At 39.0% G+C, this 24,775-nt stretch overlaps 1 protein-coding gene across 5 annotated transcripts in view; it reads left to right on the plus strand.

Annotated features, from left to right (window-relative positions):
- KCNIP4 (potassium voltage-gated channel interacting protein 4) overlaps window positions 1-24,775 on the plus strand; it is a 460,551-nt gene that overhangs the window by 93,217 nt on the left and 342,559 nt on the right. Inside the window, exon 1 of one of the 5 annotated variants that reach the window (XM_049795564.1) lies at window positions 17,160-17,460. The exons of the other annotated variants lie outside the window; for them this stretch is intronic. Coding sequence (XP_049651521.1) covers window positions 17,373-17,460 — 88 coding nt within the window. The 5' untranslated portion in view covers window positions 17,160-17,372. Of the gene's footprint in view, window positions 1-17,159; window positions 17,461-24,775 lie in introns of those variants that run through there. 5 annotated transcript variants of the gene reach the window in all.

Raw genomic sequence — 24,775 nt, forward strand, 5'->3', positions numbered from 1 at the left:
ATAAATGTGACTCCCATTTTAGTAATTTGTGTATTTATCTTGTTACTCTCTAGGATACTCTTCATGAAAGCTTTCAAAATGAGTGCTTTGTATTCAACTCTTAAACCCTTATATAAATATCTACAAGTACACAGAAGCATTTGCTTGATTTCCCCTCCCTTTCCAAAAAAAGCTGAACATTTGTAATTTCTGATTGTCTTCAAAGGAGGTATGTGCATATATGCACAGATGGTGTTTTTAGAAGCCTGATTTTTCTGCCCAAACTTTTAACGAGTGCAGTCTTGCATGGAAAGCAGCTCTCTTTTGTGCAATTATTTTTTTGGAAAAAAGTAAGTGCAGTATGGTACTGCTAACAATGGCAAGATTGGGCTCTGGGTTTTAAATAAAAGTAATTCCCCTATTTTTTCTTGAAAACACAACCTGTCTCTTTAGTACTTAATGTTCACTTGCCTGGGACCAACAGGTGAGGCAAACACCTCAGAGCCCCAACGTCAGCCTATTAACGGTTCAAGGATATCAAACTTTTGTGACAAGAATCGGAGTGAATGAAGTAGAATTTTTGGACACTATCATCAGATGATCCATCTGGTTTCCGAGGCTTGGGGATCTGCATGCAACTATGCAATGCCCTCTAAACCGAAACTTCAGATGCTGCCCTGACTTCCAGAGTACGAACCGTTTATTGAATTTAGCATTTTAAAGGGCAGTTCTAGTCTGGAGGTGTATGCTAGTGATCCATATGAATGGCAACATTTATAAACCTTCTCAATTAGTTCCGAGGCTTTTGTGAAATCACATAATATCTTTGCTTCTCAAAATCATTAGTCACAGATTTACATAGAACAGCACTGAATTTCAGCAGAACAAACCCAAGCTTTTTAACTTGTAACTCTATTTTTTTTTAATCTCTTTTTAGTTGCCCTCAATTTAATTGATTTGTGAACGAACTTCCACTAAAATTGTAGTAGTATCTTAAGCTTTTTATGTGTTCTCTAGGTGTACTTTGGTATCAAACTTTGAAACACTGAACAGGTAAGAGAATGCAATTCATGAACTGATATATATATATTTTTTAACTCAAGTTTTTAATACATTTTAGTTGTTGCTTTTTGTCTTGCTAGGAGCTAATGTATAAATAGTTGCAAATGCAAATCTTCAGTCTCTGTTTTTGCTTGACTTCTCATTCCAGTAGTTTTCTTTGAAGCAGCACTCATAAATATTCTTTAATAGATGAAAATATCCTTGAAGAGCAAATGCATTCCTAAAGTGTTGTAAATGTCAAAGGAAGGATGGAGGTAAAAATTATCTCTGAATTTAATATTTCTACCAGAAAATTCCCCAGAGGGAAAGAAGCTTGCAAAGAGCACTGATAATGCGTAGATACTCATGCTGATTCAAGAACTGATCTTTAAGATCTGATGCATGCTGAGGTTTGTGGAAGGTTATATTTGATTTAAGTTACTTAGTTTCTCCTTGCAGTAATGAATTTCTGTATGTCTATGAAGGCAATGAAACTTTGTTTCCATGTGAGCTTCATTTTCTAGCCTTGGCTTGAGTCTCTAATCACAAACTCAGTTTTTCATGAACATGCTTTTTTGATCATTCTCTGTCCCAGTGAAGCCTACAGACATACCCTTCTGCTTCCTTCACCCATATGCTTAAGGGATCTATGCAGATGTTACAGATACAGGAATATACAAGGATAACAATCTGTTAATCGTGCCCATGTCCTAAAGTATAGGAAGTTGTTCTAGCTACTCCACAAATTGTGTGTATTCTTTAGTGTTTTATACAAATTGATCAAAGCAGACTATCAAATTACCAACTTTTTTTTTTTTTTTTTTGTCACTACCAAAAAAACCTATGCATGTATCAAAGAGTAATAGACTGCATTGGGATACTTATCTGAGAAGAAAACATTCTGGAAAGGCTTTGAATATTGCTTGGGGAGAGGCAGTGAAATGGCTAGGTGGTGAGAACTGAAAATCAGTGAGGTTCAGTATGCTGGAGAGAGGTCAGAGGAGCTGAGGAAAGTCTGCAGTGCTGAAGAAAGGCTGGAGTATTGGATTAAATTGGTGATAAGTGGAAATCTGGGTAACTAGACAGGATGAATCAGATTGCCAGATGTCTCTTACAGCAAGTTTCTTCTGTGTTATGTTACAGAGGTGTAAAGGAATATCAAACTCGGGTGGAATGATGAGTAACAATTCAATTTGTAGCTAAGAACATATGGAAGTTGTAGAGAGGATTGTTATATCAGAATATGGTATTTTGTCAAATGTTTCTCAAGAACCTGTTGATACTGATTTTTTTTACTTACAGTGACCAAAAAAAGAATACTTTGATAGGTTATCATTATAAACATTTTTCACATGCCACAGTAGCTCTGGGGAACAGTAAAATCAAGGACAGGTAGCAAGTCCCTGAGGCTTTACCAAATGGGAATTTTGCCTTCAGCTGTTAAATGTTTCACTCTAATTTGGAATTAACTGCAGTTTAATACCTGGAATGTCTCTTGAGACATCATTTCATTTTCTTGCTTTATATACTTCCCCTAAAATATGGGAATATTTGCCCTATGAGAGACACAAACATAAAAGAACAAGGCTGAATATTGAAGGCATCTGTTGTTCTCAGTAGGAATAGGATCCCGAGGGAATAGGATGATCTAATTGAGCTAATATAAATTGTGAACTATGACAGATTCATTTAAAAGAAATCTGAAATGGGATTCTAACTTAAAATGCTCAGGAAAAAAAGTCTTGGACCTGCAACATTAAACTAAGTTGCATGAATTTTTATCTCTTGTCTTCTCTTTACATCAGCTGTTTCTTATAACACTGTGTTCGGAGACTTGGCTTCAGAGTGTGTCCAGTATGTCTTCACTTGTCACCTTCTTGCTACTCCTTGGTTTCCTTCCTTGTGTTCGTCATAGGCTGGAATGTAATTTGCAAAGTTTACACATCAGCATTCATGCTTACTTCTCAGGTTCTCCTCAATTTTTGAAGTACATATAAGATTTGCTAGACTACTATAGGCTTAAATAAAATTGCATTTATTGCAGTTTAGAAAAATGAAACTAAAATCAGAATGCTTTGAACAGCATAAGCGTCTTTCGTTCTCCACAGGCTAGACAGAACAAGATAAAGCACAATAAGATATAAGAAGAAGTTGTTCCTTTCAAAGCAGTACTCTGTCTTGTCTTATCTGATGGACTTGCTCTCCTTGGCACCCAATTTTTAAATGCTATAACTAGTACATGTGAAGTGAGAACTTCCATGTCTCCATGGCTGTCTCGCGAGACTTGGAATTTCATTTCTGTATTGGTCACAGTCTTGTAATCACTGTTGAGGTTTTTTGTTTGTTTGTTTTGGTTCCTACTCCCTCCTGTCCCCGCTTCACAGTTATCTTTACATATCTGTTTTATGCAATTTCAATAAATGATGTCTACCCTGGACTTCCATTCTGTTCTTTTGAAGCTGGCATAAGTTCTTGCATAACACACTTGGGAAATAATTCTGGGATCACTCATGATATATTGTCAATTACGATACTCTGTTCCAGTAGCTTGCGACCATTCTGTCATGTAATGGGAAACACCAACTCCTCTCTTACAGAGCCTTCCATGCTCTTAATGTGCAATTTTTCTTCATAGAAACCCTCTTAAAAATAAAAGGGGGGGGAGGAGGGAGAAAAGCTGACATGTTTGCCTCGTATATCTGTATCATGGATAAAGTACTCTGCTGCAGATCTAGGTGCTTTCGCTTTTGGCCACAGGCTTTCAGTCAAAACCTGGATGGGGAGGAGAAGCGCAGAAGAGAATGGTCTCCCCCTGTCTCCTTTTCCCTACAGGTCTGGGGCTGAACTCGGAGGTAGTGATAAGAAGGGTTGGGAGAGAGGTAGGGAGTGCTCCACCTAAATTCAGCAGCAAGGAGCAAGACTCAGCTGTATGGCAGTAATTGGAAATTGGTCTGGAACAAGTTACACCAAATGGTTTGGCGTAAAATGAGATCCAAGTCATTTTCAGCACAATCGAGGGTGTATAGCCCAGACAGTCCTTTCCAATCCTGTGTTTCTAATTTAATTTTTCTGGACTCAAATGCCAGGATTTCTATCTCTACAACTCAATGCTTCAGGCTCTGCTTGTGTTTATAGATTGTTGTGGAGCTGGTGGTCTAATCATTGTTGGGATTTTGGAGGAAATAATCTCAATAATACCTATGTTCTTGGTGTAATAGGCTTAAAGTTTGGGCCTTTCTCTCTAGTTACAGCAGGAACAGAAGGTGATTTTTTTGTTGTTTTGTTTGTTGTTTCCCCACAAGCTTCTGTATGAGATGTTGACAAGCATTTCATTTCTGTGCCTTGGAGCCAATGGCCACGGAAGCAGTGGTTTGTGACTGTGAGTCAAGATCAACAGCAGACAAACAGGGCTTCAGACCTCCAGAAGCTCAGATTGAGCGGATGCTGGTTTTAATGGCAAATAACACAATAAAGACTAATAATTTGCAACCAGAGAAGGAATGGTATTGTGATGGCAATGAGAACCTTTATCAGAGAAAACAGACATTTATGAAGCTCTGTTAAATGTTCCAGCCATGCTTTTCTGGTTGGCCTTTCTGTTCTCAGTGTGATGCTGAAGCTCTGCCACTTTGCCCTCAAATTTAGAAACCTATCACATCATGTTTCCTGGTTAGTAGGTTGTCACTTCCAGTCTCTTACAGGCAAAGAGGGGGAAAAAACCCAAAACAAACCCAAACCATGAAACCCCCCCAAAACTTGTCAAGTTTTTTTTTGTTGTTGTTGTTCCATCACTCACTTCTATATGCAGCTCTACAGATAGAGTAACACCATTTATTTTTTTTATGATTACCTTTTGCATGTCATTCTCCCATTAAACTTGCCCACTGAGTTATCAAAAAAAGGAGAAAAAAAAAAAAAAAAAAGGCAGGAAGTAACTTACGGTCTCTTCTTCAAAGTGATAGAGGAAGCCAATTCTCAAAGTACCAGTAAGAGCAGTACTTATATTGCATCTATTTAAAATTGTTATAATTTTAAAAGATGAGAAGCTATTTAAAACCTAGAATAGAAGGCAAATCTGGCTATACTGTGCATAAAGGAAAGAAATATGCATTTTAGTTTCACAAATTGCAAGAATGACAATAAAAATTTGTCTTGCCAATGAATTTTTGGAAAGCAAAAATTTTATAGGGCAACTTTTGTCTCTGACATTCAGCAGAAAGTTGTCTTCTTTTATGCGAAGGACATCAGCTGTAGTTTTATTGAATTTTTAAAGCATTATGCTGATGTGTGCTTTCTGATAGCTGAGACAGTGTGCATATTATTTCAAGGTGGGTTTTTTTACTAGCCTCAGACATATAGTCCCAGCCATTTTAAAAATCACATTTTATGCAACATGGATTATTCTTGCAATCCTGGGGTTCACAAAGTGGTTTTTGTTAGAATTAGAGTTCCCAGATTCTGCGCATGTTTACAAAAACAAATAATAATGGCTAGGCTTTGACCTTCCTCCCCAGCCTTAAATGCAGATTAGAGTAAGTTTTTCTCATATAGAACAAGATAAAATCTCTAGGAAAACACTAAGGGTTCAGTGTTGCTTTCCAAAGGGTCCTTAACGTTTTTGTTGGAAAAATGTCTTGGCCTTAAGTATTTGATTGCTTATACTTTTGTTTGCTGTAGCATTTTTACTACAACTTTTATCATCTCTTTTAAAAGTAAAATACTTTAATTTTCACCACCAAAAGCTTTGTGCCATTTAAAATGGATAACATTGCTGATACCCTTCAAAACCAAGGGAAGTGACAAGAGGAATTTTTGCACTTGGCTTAAGCTAACAAAAGAGGGTCATTAAAATTTGATCACCTTTTTAAATAAAGCACTGCTGGAAAAGGAAACACAATTGTTCTTGGCAAACCAGATTTTATTAGTTTAAATATTGGATGGTAATAATTATGTGATAGATTATCAGTAAAGGACCAGATAAAAATGCTTTCTTTTTTAACTTCTCTTCAGAGAAGTAAATGAAGCCTGGACGTGTCAACTGAAGTAAACTAGCTCTGTGTTGCAAGGAGTGGGAATGGCTCTGAAAGTCTGTGTTCTGGAAGAGAAACCAGGGCAGGAGGTTCAGGATGAGGCAGAGGAAGAGCCCAGCCCGATTTACCCTAAAGAACAAAGGAGTCGTGTAGAAACATGACATTTAAGGTATCATTCAGATACCTTTACTACTTCAGATGTAGGAATGTCTTGCATGATCTAAAGTAAAAATTCATTTGCTTCTTGCAGTCTTTGTCTGTGGGCAAGTATGTGTACTCTGGTGACCAGTGTGAACTGCAAGTTCAGAGTGGGTGCAGTTCTGGGAAGTTGTTTTTATACTGCTGAGCAAGTTCAGAAATTGGCACTGCCCCTAAATGATGAAAGTGGTTAGACCATGAGGACGCCTATCTGTAAAAAGCCACTGGAAGGAAAGCAAACTGCAAACACCTTCTTGTGGTAACAGAAGGTGCTATGCATAAAATGTTGTTACAGACAGAGGGGTAACATGCTGTGTATCTATAACTGATCCATGTATTTACAGATCCATGGGTTTATTTTCAGCTTATTAAAAATATTAATAGTGTAAACAGAATACAAAAAAGTTGTTACTCAAATTGCAGTATTAACGGTTTGTGTTGATATGAGATTCCATAGAGCAAGAGATTCCTGACTAGAGACCTTCAGAAGTAGTTTTCCTTGGGTATCATCCTTCTCTAGATAGTATCGTAATCTTCCCTGAGACCGTAGGATGCTTTGAAATAAGGTGTTCTCCCATTGGTACTATTCTACTTTCATAAATCATTTTCAAGGCAGAGTGCCACACAAACCACTTCTATGTTTTTTGTGTTTTATGTTTTTTCCCCCCTTGGTTTGTGTCTCAAAAGATGGAATGTTCCTGGGGAAGCCAAAGCAATATATTAGTTGGAAACATTAATATTAAAAAAGTGAGGAAATTGTATGGGTGTTTTCCAATAAACATTTTGCCTTCAGAGAAAATCAACTGGTTAAAACGTCTATAACGCATTTATCTCCACCTCCTATTTTTTTTTTCTTGGGTGGCAAACAAAAAAGGTAAGCTATTAAGATGTGACCAACCTGAATCATCTCTGAAGACATCATATGGGGGCATCTGGCTAATGATAATATAAAATAATGTAGGATAAAATGTGATTACTGAATCAAAAGCAGCTTGGTTAAGGAGAGTGGAATTACCTAGTTCAATCAAGAGACAAGAATGAAGACTGTACAACATACCGTAAATTCTTTATTGACCAAAACTGGTAAGGGCATCTTTGCAATTAAGATGCTTATACATGACAAGTTACCTGTGTATTGGAAATTGTAGAGGGTGGGGTGTTTTTTTTTTTAAATCTAGTTCTTTGGACATAAGATAACTCTAATACAATCTTTTTTTTTTTTTTTGGCTGAAGAGCTTATCTCTTCCATTTTAATACAGTGTCTGCAGTAGAGGTATCTGCCCTGTTCTGATGGGAAAAAGTTTGAAATCATAATTTATGTAATATAAAACATGATTTCTACTTGGTGACTGAAGTTCTATACCCAGGCACACAGAGCAGCTGGTATGAACCAAGAAATTTCTGCAGGGCTTAAATAGAAATAGTATTCGTATGCACCCCTTCCTGTATAAGACCTTAAAAGTTTACCATCATTATTCTAGTGTTTAGGAGTTGTTTTCTTCTAGTAGTATTTCTTCTTCTCACAATGAGAGAAACAAGTAGTGGTATTCCCCTGTATCTTTGTGTTCCTGAGCAGCAGTGCTGATTATACAAAATGTGTGCGTATTGTATAAAAATTACTGTTCTTTGTACTGATCTACAGAGATGAGAGAAATGCTGGTTGCTAGCCTTGCAGTTAACTTCCTGTTCTAGGCTTCAGAGTTGGAATTTTATTTACAGCCAACTAATGAAATTTTCCTTTGCTTGCTTAGACCATATACAGGTTGTCATCATTATCACTGACTTGTAGCTTTATAACAGCAGACGTCATAATAAAAACTACTTCACTTTCTCAGGCTGTGAGTTGGAAAATGATTTGGATTTATGCTTCAGGACTTTATTTGATCAGATCTTAGACTCTGTTGTCACTAAGAGACTGCAGTGATTTCATACTCGACTTCTGTAGTTTCTTGAGGTCTTAAGCACGTGGTCCCAAGTACTTGCCCTGCCATTGAGTGTTCCCAGCGGGGAACCAAAAATTCTGTCTTTCGCTAATGCCAGTGAGTCACGTGTGAGACTGAATTCCCTGGTTGCTCCATTCCCCGCTTTTAATCTTTAAGATTTACTTTGATTCTGCCTCTTTCCATCTCTGGTCCTTAAGGACTGATTTAAAGTAGCATTAGAAGGACAGATGAGGGAGGCTTGCCGGCAGCCACAAGTACTTGTGGCCATACTTCTTGGAGAAGTGGTGGTATATATGGTTGCAAAAGAATGTGTGGTAAGAGGTAGGAACACAAATGATGGTACTGCACAGGTATTGAATAAGGCCATCAAGATCTACCAGCTGTATGTAGTATGAAACTTGAAGACCGTAATGCAGACTCAAATGTTTCCTTTACAGGGCCAGCAATGCTAAATGGGTATGCTTACTCTCCAATTTATATCCTTGATCACTGTTTCCTATCTGAAGCACAGAGTGGGTAGCTCCTTCAGGCTTTATCTGTAGCGTGAAACCTAGATGAATTTCCGGTTGACCAGATATGATCACAACATAACTTTTGGAATGTGTTTTTAATTTGCCTGGAATGAAAATAAGTGTGCAGAGTAAAAAAAAAAAAAATAAAAATATTTAGTTTACAGTGGTAGAGTTTTGAGCAAGTATAAACCTTTCTTATTACCCATGAGCAAGGTTAAGCTCAGGTTTATCAGACCATAGATGTAAGATCAACTCTATTTAAAATTAATTTCTTATTTGTCAAAGTTAAATTTTGCTTACTTTGGGAGAGCTAATCACCTGTATTATGTGGGAGGAAGATCTATGGGTCAGTATTACAATCACACCAGTTCTGGAAAATCTGGAGTAGACAAGTAACTGCTCGTGTTCCCCAAAGAGCTTTACTGAAGGATCCCATAGGAATGCTGACAGACTGTTTTTCTTCTCAGTATCTGCAGGACCCTGCTCAGAGGGAAAAGACAGATACTACAGGCCTAGCAGTGTAGTAATTTAACTTGCTCTCAACACTGGTACTTCATGTGAAATAACAGAAATTTTGGATGAAGGACAGCTGTTTAAAAATCACTTCAACCAAGATGTAGGCTTTGAAGGACTGTTTGGGCTGTAGCACCTGTCTTCTATCTTTCTCCTCCCTGAAGTAGTAGCTGCAGTATATTCACCCAAATGCATTGCAGTTCATGCCAGATTAAGGATGTGAAGACTTAAGGATTTGCACCTTTAAATCTTTAGTTTAATTAGGACATCAAGACACATCTGCAACCTCTACAGCATCCACAATTGTTTTGGGCTAGCAAACAATGCCAGGGGAAAGAAAATCACTGAAAACTGTAAGGAAGCCCTTGACTGGGAAGATGAAATGTAAGTTTTGACCATTTATGGGAAAGCCTAGAATGAAAAAGGTTCTCTCAGATGACTGAATAAATTATTGAAGCTATGAAATCACACTTTTTTAAACCATATGTGTATTTTATATAAATATATATACAGACATATGTGTCACTACATATATATATGGAGCAAAAGCATACTTCCCATGAATATGTTTAGTTATTGGCGTAAGCTGTATGTATACATTTACTATGCTTACAGAATTGTCATAGATTTGGTCCAATCACTATTTCATGGTCTTAAGAACACCGCATACCTAGTATGCATAAATAAAAGATGTTTACATCCAATTTCTGATATATTTTTCTTCTTTAACAGGTTAATGTAGCTGTTTGGGTCAAAATGCAAGCTTTCAATATTCTTGTTGCATATGGATATGTTTTAGTTTTCTCAAATCTTGAAAGATCTATGGAACCTATACACTATTAAAGCTATGGTTTCTATAGCAGGGAAGTTGATTCCTTCTGATTTTTTTTCAGTTCAGGTTTCTCTTCATTAAATACAAATGTAAATATGTGCAGAATCTAGTACAACTAAAATGAGTTATAATAACTCCATATAGTCTTTCCACAGAGGAGAGAGATTTGGAATTAATGAATTCTTTTGTCTTGGAGGCAAAATGCAAATTTCTTCTAAGTGGGGTATGTGAAACTAAGATAGGAGTCCAAAGCCACAAAAAAAATAAATATCTCACATGCTTGTTGATAGTAGTATGCCTAAATCTTTTTTGATTTTTTTTTTTTTTTTTTTTGAGAATACTCAGCATTGGTTTGGTTTTTAAGTTGGAAGACACGACCATACATACAAAACAGGATCTGTATAATAAGGAAGAAAAGATTTTAGTGTTCTGTAGAAAGATTATTGATAACACTGCCCGTGTAGGCTTTATAGTTAGCTTTGCATACAGATAGTCAATTTATATTGAACATTAAAAGATAGTACTCTAGCTTCTGCAGTGAGAATTTTACAGTGCATGCACAGAACTTAATGTGCAACATGAAAACTGCATTATCCCATTTTATGTTTCAGCAGGTAAGTCCCAGTCTTGTTTATTCTCCAGCACAAACCTCAAGCTGGCTGTGGAAGGTCAGGCTGGGAAGTTGCTCGTGTTTGACACTGCAACATTCTGGAGTGATGAATATTTAATTAGGCAAGTGTGGGAGGTTGAAGCAGCCGTAGCTCCTAGTTGACCGTCTGCAGTATCATCTTAGTGTTGTGTGAAAATGAATCCTTGGGGTAAGCTTCAAGGACACTGAGTAGGTAAAAAAGGCATTCTGACAGAGCAGGTAGTTACAGGGAAGTTAGAAATAATAGAGACAAATGTTTAAAGTGTTTTTGTTACACTGGTCAAAGGTTTTATGTTCTGGTGGGCTAAGTCACCATGTTTTATTAAGCTCCATAAATGCAATAGAAAATTAAGTTAGAACCTATGGAGTCTGGAACTGTAACGGCGATGAAAGTAATTTATTTTATGCAGGTATTAGCTATTAGAATGGAGTACATGTATAATTTGTTGATAATATGCAAACAGCATGAGGTAGCAGTCATTTCTCTGTAGTCCTATTTTAAGCACAGCAATAGGGCTATTTGATTTTGAGAATATTATTCTTAGCAAGCTTTCAGGAGCAGTTAAAAACTATAGACAAAAGCAGGAAGACTGTAGTAATTTTCAGTGGCATAGTCCACAATAAAGATTTCTTATTATCTTTTGTTCCACATTAAGAAACATTGCATGCCATTTGGATAAATAACAGTTGGGCTACTAGAAAGTGTTTAATTGTGCTATAAAGGGGTTAAGAGAAAAAAAAAAAAAAAGGTTTGTCTTCATAACCAGGGACCTTGGCAGTCCCCTCACTATCTGTTCTGGGCTCTGGGGGGGTTACTATTCCCACATAAGACAGAGCAAGATCATGTCCATGTCCCAGGTAGGCATCCATTTTAATATGGAATGGACGAAGCGGAAATAGTTTTGTGTCCCTTGTTGTGGCTATAACATTCAGGACAGACAGCAGTGAGCAATAACCATTTTGAGCTAAGTAAATTTAGCTAGCACGTTACTACTAATCAGTTAGGAAGGGAACACATATCTGCATCTCTACTTCCCCAGCTCACATGATGGCATATAACCATCTCTGGTTTGTGTTAATATCTAAGACTAAATGTGGGAAACGAGGTGCAGGAGAATTTTTGTTGCTATTCACTGGCTATGGCTAAAAGTGGTGGCTGATATTTTCATAGACATGGTGAATAATTTGGGATTAGTTCTGCAATTTCCAGTGACTTCTATGATGAAGGACACTAATCCTGCTGCATCCGCTTTAGAGTAACGGTGGCCAACTTTGGACACCTTGGTACACAGTACTGTCAAGTTGAGAAGTAGAAGTCCAGAGAAGTGCTATTAAAATAAACACATTAGGGATTGTGATTTAGGAAGACCCTTACTTTTATGACAGACAGGGAGCAACTGAAAGGAGATCTGATGATGGTCATCTACTTGTGGCAGCTGTTTATTATGCTGATTGTAAACATCTCGCTGTTACCTTGTGTTCACCCATCTGTTTGTTTCTACCCATCTGTTTGTTTCTTGCCATGTGCTTAGGTTGTAAATGTTATCTCTCTTCTTTGAAATAAGGAGGTTAGAAATCCTCTGATAAAAATGTTCAGTTGTGGAATTCAGCATTTGCATTAAGAACAAAAGCCCTTGCTGAAGTCAACAGTGAGGAAACTGTGTGTATAGGTTTTCAGTGCTCCTGCTTGACTTCCTGCAGTCACCCTTTCTGATGAGGCTGAAGCATCTAATTGAGTTGATTTTGTAATTGTTATAAGATTTCAATTTGCTCCTAGTCAACAGCGCAGGCTAGTTCAGGAGGAAATTTTGCTTTTTTGAAGTTGGAAGAGAGTTTCAATAACAACTGCAAATGAAAGAGGTATACAAGGCAAATCGTCTCCAATAAGCCAATCAACTTGTGCCCTGTATATGTCACTTCAGCTTGCGCTGTTGCTTTTTTGTTACCAGACTAGCAAGTTTATATCTGGCATGCGCTGTCATCCTTATTGCACAGGCTTCTTCTTCTCATCAAATATTTGTGATGGCTTTTTTCTCCTTAAACCATTATACTGTGCTTTTTTGCAAGTTAAGTCTTTGCCATTGTTACTTAATATGATGACAGCCAAATTTAATTTCTTCTTGAGTATTTAAGAGATGGTTTTGCTTTGTTTTGTTATTAAATATAAACTGTATGTAGTAACTCTTTCTCTCTCAGAAAGAAATTATAATGCTAGCTAATTCATTATTACTTATAATTTTATGCCAGGTTGTCACAACCTGGGCTGGACAGACCAGGGAGTCATGTTTAATTCAGAATTCCCTTGGGCTAAAAGACACTAAATGATCAGTTAAAGATTTTATTCATGACAGAAGCAAACTGAACTGGGGAGGTGTGATAGTAGGCGAGGGGTTTCTCACAACAGGAACTGGCATGAGACTACTTCTGTAAACCCTGTAACCCGTGGTAACCATATACATCAATTCAGGCAATAAGGAGATCCCTCCCGTCGAGTGATGAGGTTCAGAGCAGACCCCCTTGCTTTCCAGGCTCCTCCTCAGAGAAAGGCCAAGGGGTGGCTGGATCCACTCCTAGTCCCAGACTTGGTCAACGCTTTGTGTCTTAAAGGGATGAGGTGTAGGGATTGTGGAAAAGGAAGAGAGAAGAAGACAGAGAGAGAAAAAGGAAGAGAGAAAGATTTCACCGATCCTGGGTCCAGCGTTGGTCCAGTCAGCCGAGGGGTCCAGTTCCAGCGGGCTTGCGCACCCGGGGCTTCAGTTGGTGCCCTTTTACCATCCTTGTCCCTCCTTTGGGCGGGCACCCAAACTCGTCAGGCTAATGAGCAGTGTGTGAGCCTTTGGGCTTGGGGGTCGTTTGGGGAGTAACTTCTCCTTCCCTGCAGACGTGGCCATCGTTTGATCTTTGTCTCGGAACAGCTTATCAGAACAGGGACCTGCGCACCCCCCAGCACGCCCTCCCCCTCCTGTTGCTGATGTCTGAGCTGGTGGGCTTTTCACCTCGGTTCCTTGCTGTGCAGGGTTTGTCTTCAAGCAGAACTTGCCCCACCACAATGTTTGAGACATTAACTCTTTCAGTCTCTCACACAGGCCATCGCAATGTTGTGTTCTGAGACAGGCAGCGCATTTGGGCTTACGATTTTTCTTTGAAGGAAGATTAGACTAGCTTGTCCCAGCAGCCTATGCAATATAAATATCAGGGCGTTTTTTCCTTACTTATTTTAAAACATGTTTTCCTATTGCTGTTAATCGATTTCTGCTTTGGTTTTGATTGTTTTGGTTTCTTTTATAGTGAAATGCTATTCCTATACAGGAACAAGAAAAGAAATACTGATTACATACCTGCTAATACTGACCAGCTCTGAACTACAAGATTTGTGTAGTTTTGTCTTTTGTAGTGTGAGACTAAAGCTACATCAGTGTATACCCCCCTCCTGTATGTGGTTAGGGTGCACTTCAGTTGCCAACATGTGGGCCTGGTGCATAGACCCTAACTAAAGCTCTAAAAACATGCATGCGGAACTACATCTAATGGATGGAATAGAACTGAATTTCATAAATTGATCGTTTTCTTGCCATGGTGACAAAGATTTTTAAGATTTTCTTGTAGATTTTTTTAGAAATCCTCGAAGGAAGAAAATATTTTATTATTATCAATTAATTTGTCTTAACAGCTCTATGGTACACTTTGTACATTCAGGGAAGCTTTTCCATTTTGCATGTAAACTGGACTGTTATTATGGACAGTCTTTAAAAAAAAAAAAAAAAGCATATGTTTCTTCCACAGTCATTTCATGACTTCCAAGTACTTCAAAACAAAATAACCTTGTGTTTCATATTATTCTGGGAGCCTGTCAGCTGGACTGGGTAAAACAATTTGAAAATCCAGGAGTTTACAAACAATGTTTACTTTTCCTTCCATTTACTTTTCCTAATGTCTGAAAAACTCTTTTGTTTTGTGTGTGTGCATTTTATTCCTTCCCCATTGTACTTAAATAATGGCTTTTAAACCCTGATTTCCAAGTACCCGATTCCAAAGTCAGAACTTACAGGAATTGATCCAGATCCATCTGACATTAATAGGAATTTTCTTTTTTTTTTTTTTTAATAGGTTTTAGTTCAGATTTAAGTCACAGATTGTGAATTATTAGGGGTGGACGTAGCTTATAGATATAAAAAGTGTTTATATACTTCAGTGCAAAGAGGCTGGTTCTGACTGAGGCCTTCAGTGTGTCCCATCAATTTAAAAAAAAAAAAAAATAAAAAAAAAAGTACATTACTATTATATAGAAGTTGATACTCTCCAACTGTCCTTCATATTGTTTCACTATAATATATTTGTTAACAAAACCATGATGGTTTTATTACAGTTTTTCATTCTGATTTTCCTGTCCTGTTTTCCCTGATGTGTTCTTTTGATTTGGAGTAAGCAGCTTTGGTCTAAAGATTAGTCAGCCTTTTCTGTTGAGCAGAGAAATATTGGGAGCTAGCTTCGGATCCAATTCTATCCAAATACTCCACTGTTTGTCAAGATCCTTGTATTGAAAATGGTCAGAAACCTTTCATGAAGTCTTTTCTAGGTAGCAATAACTGTTATTGATGTGTTGAAATGTAAAAGGTTTAGGAACAAGTGTCATAGCTGATGTAGCTTTGTCCGGGAGGGGGGGGGGGGGGCGGGGGAAGGATGGGTACGGGGACAGCACCATCAACAAAACATGGTGTTAGTGATACATGCTTACGTAAGGCTTTAGAAAACCAGCATTTCAGTTCTTTATTTTGAATAACACTGCTAATGAAACTTGTATAAAGCAAATAAAAATGTCAAAAGATTAAGAAGGTCAAGGACTCCAGCTAAGAACCATTTGCATTGGCCTCTTCTGTCCTCTTATAAAGAAGAGATACTCACTTCTGTTTTCAGTATCTCTTCACCTCTGCCAGCTATTTAAGCAATTTCCTTTTCAGAGACCAGAGGCGTTTAGAAACTGGTAAGGCATACTGCAATCTCTAATGCCTCAAAACTTGATGATTTTGCTGTGGTGTTTTGTTTTTTTGGTTTTTTTTTTTTTTTTCAAACTCTTCTTGCCAGAGTTTTTCTGAAAAGACACAGGAAATAGTTACTGCTTAAGATGCGTGGCTGTAGGAAGGGATGTAAACACGAGATACTGTAAAAGCTCACCCAGTTCCTTCTCAGGCTAAACCCTTCACGGGGCTAAACAGGGGGCTTCTGGGAGCTATTTCATTTTGGTTCTTTCCATTAACTGTGTAGCCTCACTGGAAGCATATGAGAGCATGCTTGTGTTTTGGATAGCAGACCCAGAAACTATGTCATCTAACTGCAACTTTGGTATCGCTTTGATGTATTGTGTCCGTAATGTGTTTATCTCTGCCCAGTGCATAATACAAAGCATAGCTTGAAGATGTGTATTTGTGTTGGTTACGATTTTTTAAAGGCATTCACCAAAATGTTTTAAGGTCAATGCTGTCGTTAAAATTAGATCAGACAGTGATTTTCCTCCGTTAAGCTTTTCCTTAATGGGTTCTTTGTCTTCTTTTAACTGTATTAGGCATTCCGTATTGCATCACCATCTAATGCAATAGATTTGTCCTCTGTGTTCATGTAGTACAGGGAAGTACTCCACGGGAGATGAAAACAGACTCTTTGGGTTCTTTGGTCATGGATAAAGACTTCAGCAGATCCTTTTCATTAATAAGAAACGCTTCTCGCGCGGGATGGAAAAGGATGAATTTGTAAGGGACCAGCGAGGAATGCACGTAGCTTCCTCAAGAGACTTTACCCACGCAACGTTAGCTGTGCCGGAGCCAGCTTCTTCCCGGCTGCCCCCGGTCCGTGGGCTGGAGGGCAGGGCGAGCTCTTGGGCTCCTCTTGCTCTACTCCTTCTGGACAGCTGTGCAGCGGCCCGGGCTCTCCCCGACCTTCAGCAGGCTACGGTCCTGCGGCCGAGGGGCAAAAGTTAAGGCGGTGGGGAACAGCCCCCCATCCCCCGGTGACCCCCCCATCCCCCGGTGACCCCCACCCCCCACCCCCCCGCCCCAGCTCAGCGCCTGATGTCACTCCCGCAGGTGAGACGCGGGCGAGGCGGTCCCCTGCTCCGACCTTGAGCACCTTGGTGCAACGGCTGCCACCGGGATGCTGCCTCACGGCTCGGCCCTCTGCCGCCCGCTGGGGTTCCCCCCCGCCTCCCGCCTCCCGCCTCCCCTCGGTAACGCGGAGATGGAGGGGGGTGCTGCGCCCGCCCCGCTTGCCTCGTGCTGATTCACGGGGGAGGACGGACCCGGCGCCCCCGGGTGCCGGCGCCTGCCCTGCCCTGCGCGGGGTGGGCTGCGCGGCCCCGCCCCGCCCCGCCCCACCCCGCCGGGCTGCGCGCCCGCGGAGCCGCGCGCGGGCAGCGCCTGCCGGCGGGTCCGGCCGCGGCGGGGGCGGGGGCGGGGGCGGCGGCGGCGGCGGCGGCGGTGGCCGTGGCGGTGGCTGCGCCGTGTGGCTGCGCCCACGCCGCTGCGCCCGCGCCCCGCGCCGCTGACCCGCCGCCGGGGTAGGTCGGAGGGGGCTGGCTCGGCCGGCGGGAGGCTCTGGAGCGCCCCAGAAGTTTGGCGGCGGAGCCGGCTCTCGGCATCGGCGAAGTGTTGCGGCCCCTCTGGGAGGAATACCGTCCCGCCTACGATGAGCGGCTGCAGGAAGCGGTGTAAGCGTGAAATACTGAAATTTGCCCAGTACCTGCTCAGGCTCATCACGGGGTCTCTTCACACAGGTAAACGCCTGCTTCTCCGCTGTAGTCGAGCTGGGCTGCGCGGTAGCGAGAAAACCGCCGAGGGGTTAAGGGGGTGATGGCGTTGTCTGGTGGTGCAATTCCTTTCATCTTGCGAGTAATAGCCAAAAAAAAAAAAAAAAAAAAGGGACGGCTGTGAGCTGTCTTGTGGCTGGACGGGATAAAATCCACGGATGTAGCTTTCCGGTACAGCTTTTAGACAGCGTAACGTTCGCTAAGCATTTACGCACCTGAAGCCAAACTGGGCTGCGAGGGTGCGCCCTGTCACCTGTCCACCTGTGCACCTCAGAGGTAACGCGGGGTATCCACGTGGTGGTCATAAAGCATGCGTCTGGCGCTTTTTATTTTCAGTGTTTCTAGAAGTGATTTACTTTGACGAGGAGACTACCTTCTTTTTCTCAGAGGCTTGCTTTCGCTTAAGGTGTAAATCCGCTGCGAACCGTCAATATGATGTTATAGCATCTTGTTCCAAACTTTCAGTAACGCTGGTCGGTTTTGCCCTTAAAAGCATTTGAAACATAAACGGCTGTCAACCTTATTTAGGCAATTATTTTTTTTTTTTTCTGTAACCTTGGACAAATTGTACAGTACCAGATAAGGTTTCTAAGCCACACTGAACAAATGGTATAGTTTCCTTCTTAGCACTTTGGAAAATATACTTTTCTCACAAATCGGCATTTTCTATGGCTGTTCCCAACAGCTGACAAATATGATGGCTTACATGATGTCATCTGTATTTATAAAATATAACTGCCCTTCTTTCTAGACTTAGTCGTCGTCTCCCCCCCCCCCCCCCCCCCCCCTCCCCCGGAAAAATCATCAAGCAGAGGTGCAAGTCCAGTATCAGCAGATAATAACCGATTATTGCTAACATCATTATTGAGAATTAAAAGCCATTCATTTTACTACAAGTATGCTGAGAGTTTCTGCTGATGGTGAGTTGGTTTTGGGGTTTTGTTTACTTTTTTTTTTTCCTCGGGTTTAGGTACTGATGGAAAGATTTGAGAGCAAAGTTGACTTTTCAGTAATCATTTAGAGTATTGATGTGTGCTATTTATCAGGTTTGGGGTTATTATTCTATAAAGATCATGGCCTAAACATTGGCAGTGAGTACTTCATAGGATGCTTATAACTTGTGGAAATCTGATACAGCTTTTTAGTAACTTTGAGTGTCTGGTGACATAGAATTTCCCTGACTTTATTTTCTGTACTATTCCTAGTCTATCGTGGTTTCTCTTTTGTGGATTTTATCAATTCAGATTTCTCTGAAAATGCTGGCTTCTTGCTCCTGTGGGTTGCTATGGAAATTAAATAACATACGATGCAAGAAGCAAGCTATGTTAGAAATGAACACCAATACTCCTTTTTCGCAAAGTCGTCCAAGCTCTTCCTTTCCGATCTAGCAAACGATGCACGCTACGTTGTTTTTCAGACTGACGTTTGTACTGCAAGCTTTCTAAGCTCACAATTCAAAACTATTGTCAGGAATTGTTGTGGATACTGATTCTTCTGTTTCTACCAAAAGAAGTTCTTTCATTTATAATTAAGCAGCAGATTTTCAATGCTAAATTACTGGAAAGCCAAGTAGAGTGGTATGAAACAGTTTCCTTAAAGGAAACAAGCAAGAAAAAAACCCCGCTCTTGGGAACTGTTAAGAACTGAGACACTTCCTAGGAAATTTTCAGTTTGTTTTCAGTACAGGGGACAGTATCATACTACTATTATTAGGTTAATAGACTTCGTTGTGTTCAAATGATGTAGCAAGTGAGATCAATATCATGTGATAATTATTGAACTGTTAAGAGAGGTAGAGCTCCACTGTTCAGTTCTCGCATAGCCCAGTCTACTCATTAACCTCAACTGTTGCAATACCAGTTACTGTTACCCCTGCAAAATCTAATGCATAATTCATTCTGTTGATAATTAGTTGATAATTTATGAAGATGAATGAGGAAGCCTAGTTGAAAGTGTTAGAAAGTTTTATACTCTAATTTGTATATTAAAGGTATTGCTGTTTCTATCTTGAGCATTCAGAAAATGAAGGATAGCTACTAGAAACAAAAAAGTATGCTTATTTAGCTTGTTACAAGCAGGCAATCTGCTCACTCAAGTGACCAATGATTTTCAAAATGTACATGTTTACTAAGGAGTACAATAGTGAACACAGTTTCACTTCCTTGTTGATATGATTGCCCCGTTTCCTTTTCAGGTGTTTTTTAACTTTTAATTTATACTTAGTAAGTTGGAACTACACATTGTTGAAAGCATATGCACTGAATCTAATCCATTCCTCCTTTCTATATGAGTACACATGTTGTAGATTAAGTATATATTCATCAGTATAGATTGGTACAAGCTCTGCTGTAGTTGGTGTGATTACACTCATCAGAAAACAAGAGAAAGTGAGCTAGGAGGGAGACGATTTGCTGGCTATAGGCCCAGGGAAGAAGTCTCTGTTGGGTATTGGTTTTACTGCTTGCATTTCATAACCATTTACAGCACTACAGACCTGTTCTCTGGTGAATCTCAATATTTAAAATAATTTTTATCTCATATAGCTGTCTGTGATACTACATAAACATGGACTTGTGCTAAATATTCAACTCAGCTGTAACCAATATTAATGAAACTACCCGCTTGCATGAAGGTAAATGCTGCATAAATCTTTACAATGGGTTTTAAGTGGCAATCTCTGCCTGAATACATCTGGATCTCTTCCACTTTTTTTTTTTAACAGCAAGTTAGTATGATTGACAGCAAAATGTAGTGAAAAGAAATAGTCTTTTAAACAAAGTTTTTCATTTTCCATAATTTCTGCTATATATTAAGTTGATGTGTTTCCACAAGTGAAACAGACTTCCTCAAATACTTGAAGACAGCATTTTTCAAATGTCATACCAATTCCTACTTTATTGCCTGCTGCCTCTTGAGGTGTGTTGGAAGGGCCTGGTCTTTGAAACGTTGTTGTAAAGAACTTAGCGCTGCCCTTGAGAATGTTTCAGTTTTTGGATGCAACATGAATTTGTATATTATAAATAACACGATAAATCACTGCGAGATCAAGAAATAGATGGCAAATTATTTTAAAATGGAGAAAACATAGTTTCAGAGCAATGGTTAGGAAATTTTTCTTAACTGTCACAACTGATAAAGTATGGGGGATTAAAGAGATGATAGAAATAAAACTGTCATTGACTTCAGTGGAGAATTTTCACAAGTGTTCATATTAAATGCCATAAAGGAGGCTAGGTTTTCCAGGACAGATTCAAATTCCCAGTTAGCATCTGTGTTTACAAGGAAAGAAGGAAGAGGAGAACAGCTCTGGCTGTGGAATTGTACTCTATCCAACAAACTGAAATAATCTCACTCTCCCAGGTTTATGTAGATTAAGCTATCGATTGATTTATTATTATTATTAATCTAGAGATTGATGCCATTGGTGTAAAACAACACTGATCACAGGCTTGAGATTTTTCTTAGTTTAAAAAACCCCCAAATTATTTGTGAATTCAGGATGTACTTTCTGATGGCACTTTCTTTGAGAAACCAGATTACCAGACGGTAGTCCTTAGTCTTAAATTTTGCCTGTTTGCGCACAGAAATATTTTCTAGCCTACTGCCAAGAGGAAGATACCATCTGAGCATAGACCTGAAGGTGTGGGAGGCACTAACGCAGAGGCATCCAGGGGCTCACCACAGTTGTAGTTCACCTGCCTACCAGTGCCTAAAGTCTGAGTCCGAGACAGCAGTTTATTATGAATGCTTTCCAAGGCTGCTCCTAGGTAATTCCAAGATGAATTACCATTTCTGAATGCAGGTTAGTAATGTTCCATTAACTTCTATTGAAATACATGTAAAAAAAAAACATAGAATAAATTAAAAGAAAGCAATAATCCAAAACAGCAAAATAATCCTAAACAACATGAGGCAAAGAGAGCACGTGAAAAGGATGTTCCCCTTTTATTTTAGATCCTATTTGCATAAAAATTATTTTAAAAGGAGCTTGTAGCTTGAAGAAATCATGAAAAAGCTAAAATGTCAACATTCATGGGAAGACATGGGCTTCATATGTTTCCAAATGCTTTTTTTGGTTTGTGTTGCTGAAGAAATTGTTCTTTTGATACCAAATTAGTATTGTTCCTCAACCTCATTAGTCTTGGGGGTTTTTTTGTTTGTGGTTTTTTTTTTTTTTTTTTATTTTATTTTAAACGGAAAAGAATTCCAGGTTTAAGGTCTGTATCTCTTGTCTGTTGCCTGTGAGGTAGTTTGAACCTCTACAGTTTCAGATATTTTTCATACACAGAGGTGCAGCATTTGCTTTCTTACATAAAATTGCACAAGTTCTAATGTGCATGTTTGTCATGTCCTGTTTAGGGAAAGAAGCCTCATTAATTTCAAAGAAACCAATGAAGATTTCATTTGAAGTTCTGCGTCGTACTTCTATGCTTTCTCAATTTCCTGATTAGCATTGATAACGTTTGCCAGTGTGGTCTTGCTATTAGTCTACCTCAGAGAGAAATCACCTGTGTGGAAGGGTGTGGTGGATGCAGGAATGTTACAAAGTTGGATTTTGAGTAGGTTTTGTGCTAGTAGTTGACTGAGACACCTAAATGTAAAATATCAGATACTGAGAGAAGAATACCTTAAAAAACCCAACCAATCAAACATCCCCACCCCCCCTCCCCAAATCAAATTTATTTTTTAAGTCCTCTTGGCAAATATGAGTTGAATTTTGCCTGAGTCCTCTTACAATGTTGCTAGGATTTTTGTTTTATTGCATGGTTGAGTACCTGGCTTTTTGAAAGCACCTTTTTTTATGTTATCATAAAGAAATAGGACCCCTCCTATAGGCTTGTTGTTTAGAAGAAGGCTATACTGTAGACAGCACTCTGAGACAAAAGAGCAAGATATATTGAAATTAGCAGCATTTAGGTTAAAAGAAATTTTGGGAAATGCTGAGAATGCCATTACTTAGTGCACTTATGCTACATTCTGCTTCAAGCTCGAACAGATTATAAATATTTTTTTTGTTCACCAAAAAAATCAATCCTAGCTACATACCTCTCATATGCTGCAGCTGCAGACTCGCTGTGAACTTCTAGTGATTTTTGTAGAAGATCACTCAGATTTTAAGTAATGTAAGTAATTAGAAAATGTATGTTAATAAATCACTGCTAAGCACTCACAGATTATAAATTTTCCCCTCTTCAGAAAAGGGTCTAGATAGACTGCCTTTGCTTCCCCCAATTTGCATACCTCTCTCTTCCTTTAAGCAGTATCTTCAAAATTCAGTGTTGTACAAAATGTTTCAACTTCACATTTTATAATCCTGCATATGGCAGATTGACTGAACATCACAGAAGACTGAAGCAGTAGTGAGAAATTTCTGTGGGTAGAAGGATATCTTGAAGTAGGGGACCTAAACGCAATACCCTAATCTTTAAACTTATTCTCCTGAATATGTTTAAATATTTCACTCAAACCTCCCATATTATTAACACATTAACTTCGTCATATCATCTATTTCAAAAAGGTTTTTTTTCCTAGATCATTCCAAAAGAATCGTCTTTGAAGTCTTAAGGTTTCTTGTGGTATGTTAATGGGAAAAGGACAGATAAAGTTACCATGCTGCATACCACTTCTTTTGAAAAGATTGTCTGAGTTTTAGTCTCTCATTCTGAATCTGAATCTTAATTATAATGAAAGATACAGTTCAGCTTCTCTTACAAATGACATACTGAAAAGCATCCCATAGCCATCCTTAATGATCTCCCTTTGGAAGTCCTACGTTCTGTAACATTCTTGTAAGACTCCAAACTACTGACATCATTTGTAAAGTTAATATTAAAACTTCATCTGTATATAGGACACAGCACTTGACATTATGTTTAAAAATATTCTTAAAGGAACTCCTAGAAAGTTACCAAATTATGCACGCAAAATGTTAGGAAATGGCAGCATTAAGACTATCTCAGCCTTATGCAATATAATGCAGTTCTCAGCTGTGTGTGTGCTTTTCCTTGAACCATTGTATGGATTAACTTGGGAGTATAGAAGCAGTAAGGAATAGAGTATAATTAGAGCAGAAATTTGGGTGCAAATGGTAATGAGTACTACCTTAGAGTATACAGGCTGTTTTGTTGTTGTTGAGTGTTTGTTCATTTTACAGGGACTTTCTGTTGTAGACAGTTTTTATGCAACGATTCTCTGAGACAGTAAAATGGCGGATAAAATTCAATGTAGATTAACGTGAAGTGTTGCATGCTGCGCAAAATAAGCTTTATGTCTAAATGGATAGGTGGTGACCTTACCATTACCAGTCGGGAATGAAACCCTGGGGCTGATAAACATGTGAAACTCCTTCCTAAAGGGTGTTGTAAGTGCAAAAAGTTATGCATGAGTTCAGAGGGACAAGCTGGGAAAGCACTTCCAAAACAAATCCATTGGGAGTCACTAACTAGATTAACTGTAGTACACATAAGAAATCCCCCCAAATGAAAATAGTCCATGGCTAGGAAAGTGTTAGGGGAAAATATTCAATATGCTTGTCCTGCTTCTCCTCTTCTCTGGGCATACACTAATAGCTGCTGCTGAAGACAGAATATTGTGCTAGTTGGATCCTTAGTCTGAACCAATAAATACTATCATTCTTATGTTTTTATGTTGAAATAAACTTCTCTGCAATTAGAATAATATCACTGCTTCAAAAGGTGGTAGAGTATCACAGTTTAACAGTTGTAATGCCTACCTCTTCCTAAAAAGTGTTCTCAACTAAATCATCTCTCCTGAGTCCCTTCCTCCAATCACCAGAAGTTTAAAACGGGTAGTTTGCATGGAGTTATAAACCACCATGAAGTCAACTGAAACATTGTTTTTCAGGCAGTGTTTTACAGCCTAATTATAAAAATCATTGCATGTGCTTTTTTAAATATCTTGGGTTTGTTAGGCTTCACATATGGAATAGCCTTAGCATAAGTTCTAGGACCTAATATATACATATATTTTACCCTGGAGTCAAAATAATGCTCTTGTTCTGTTGTCATAGTGTTGGCTATGAATGAGAATACAAATGATTATCTTGAAGACCTAATGCAAATCCACAAGACTAGCCTTATGTCTGAATACTTTCCTACCCCCTTCGGCAATTGTACTCTTTAATGTCCTGAGAAGGGATTAGAAACTTACCGATGGAAGAAGATGAGTATGTAATAGCTAAAACAGGGATAACTAGGGCAGATGAACTCATCCTATCAGTAGCAGTGTCAATAGATGATCCTTCAAATGAAGGTATTAAAAC

Source organism: Accipiter gentilis, chromosome 3 (genome assembly GCF_929443795.1).
Source record: "Accipiter gentilis chromosome 3, bAccGen1.1, whole genome shotgun sequence".
NCBI classification, from domain to species: Eukaryota; Metazoa; Chordata; class Aves; order Accipitriformes; family Accipitridae; genus Astur; species Astur gentilis.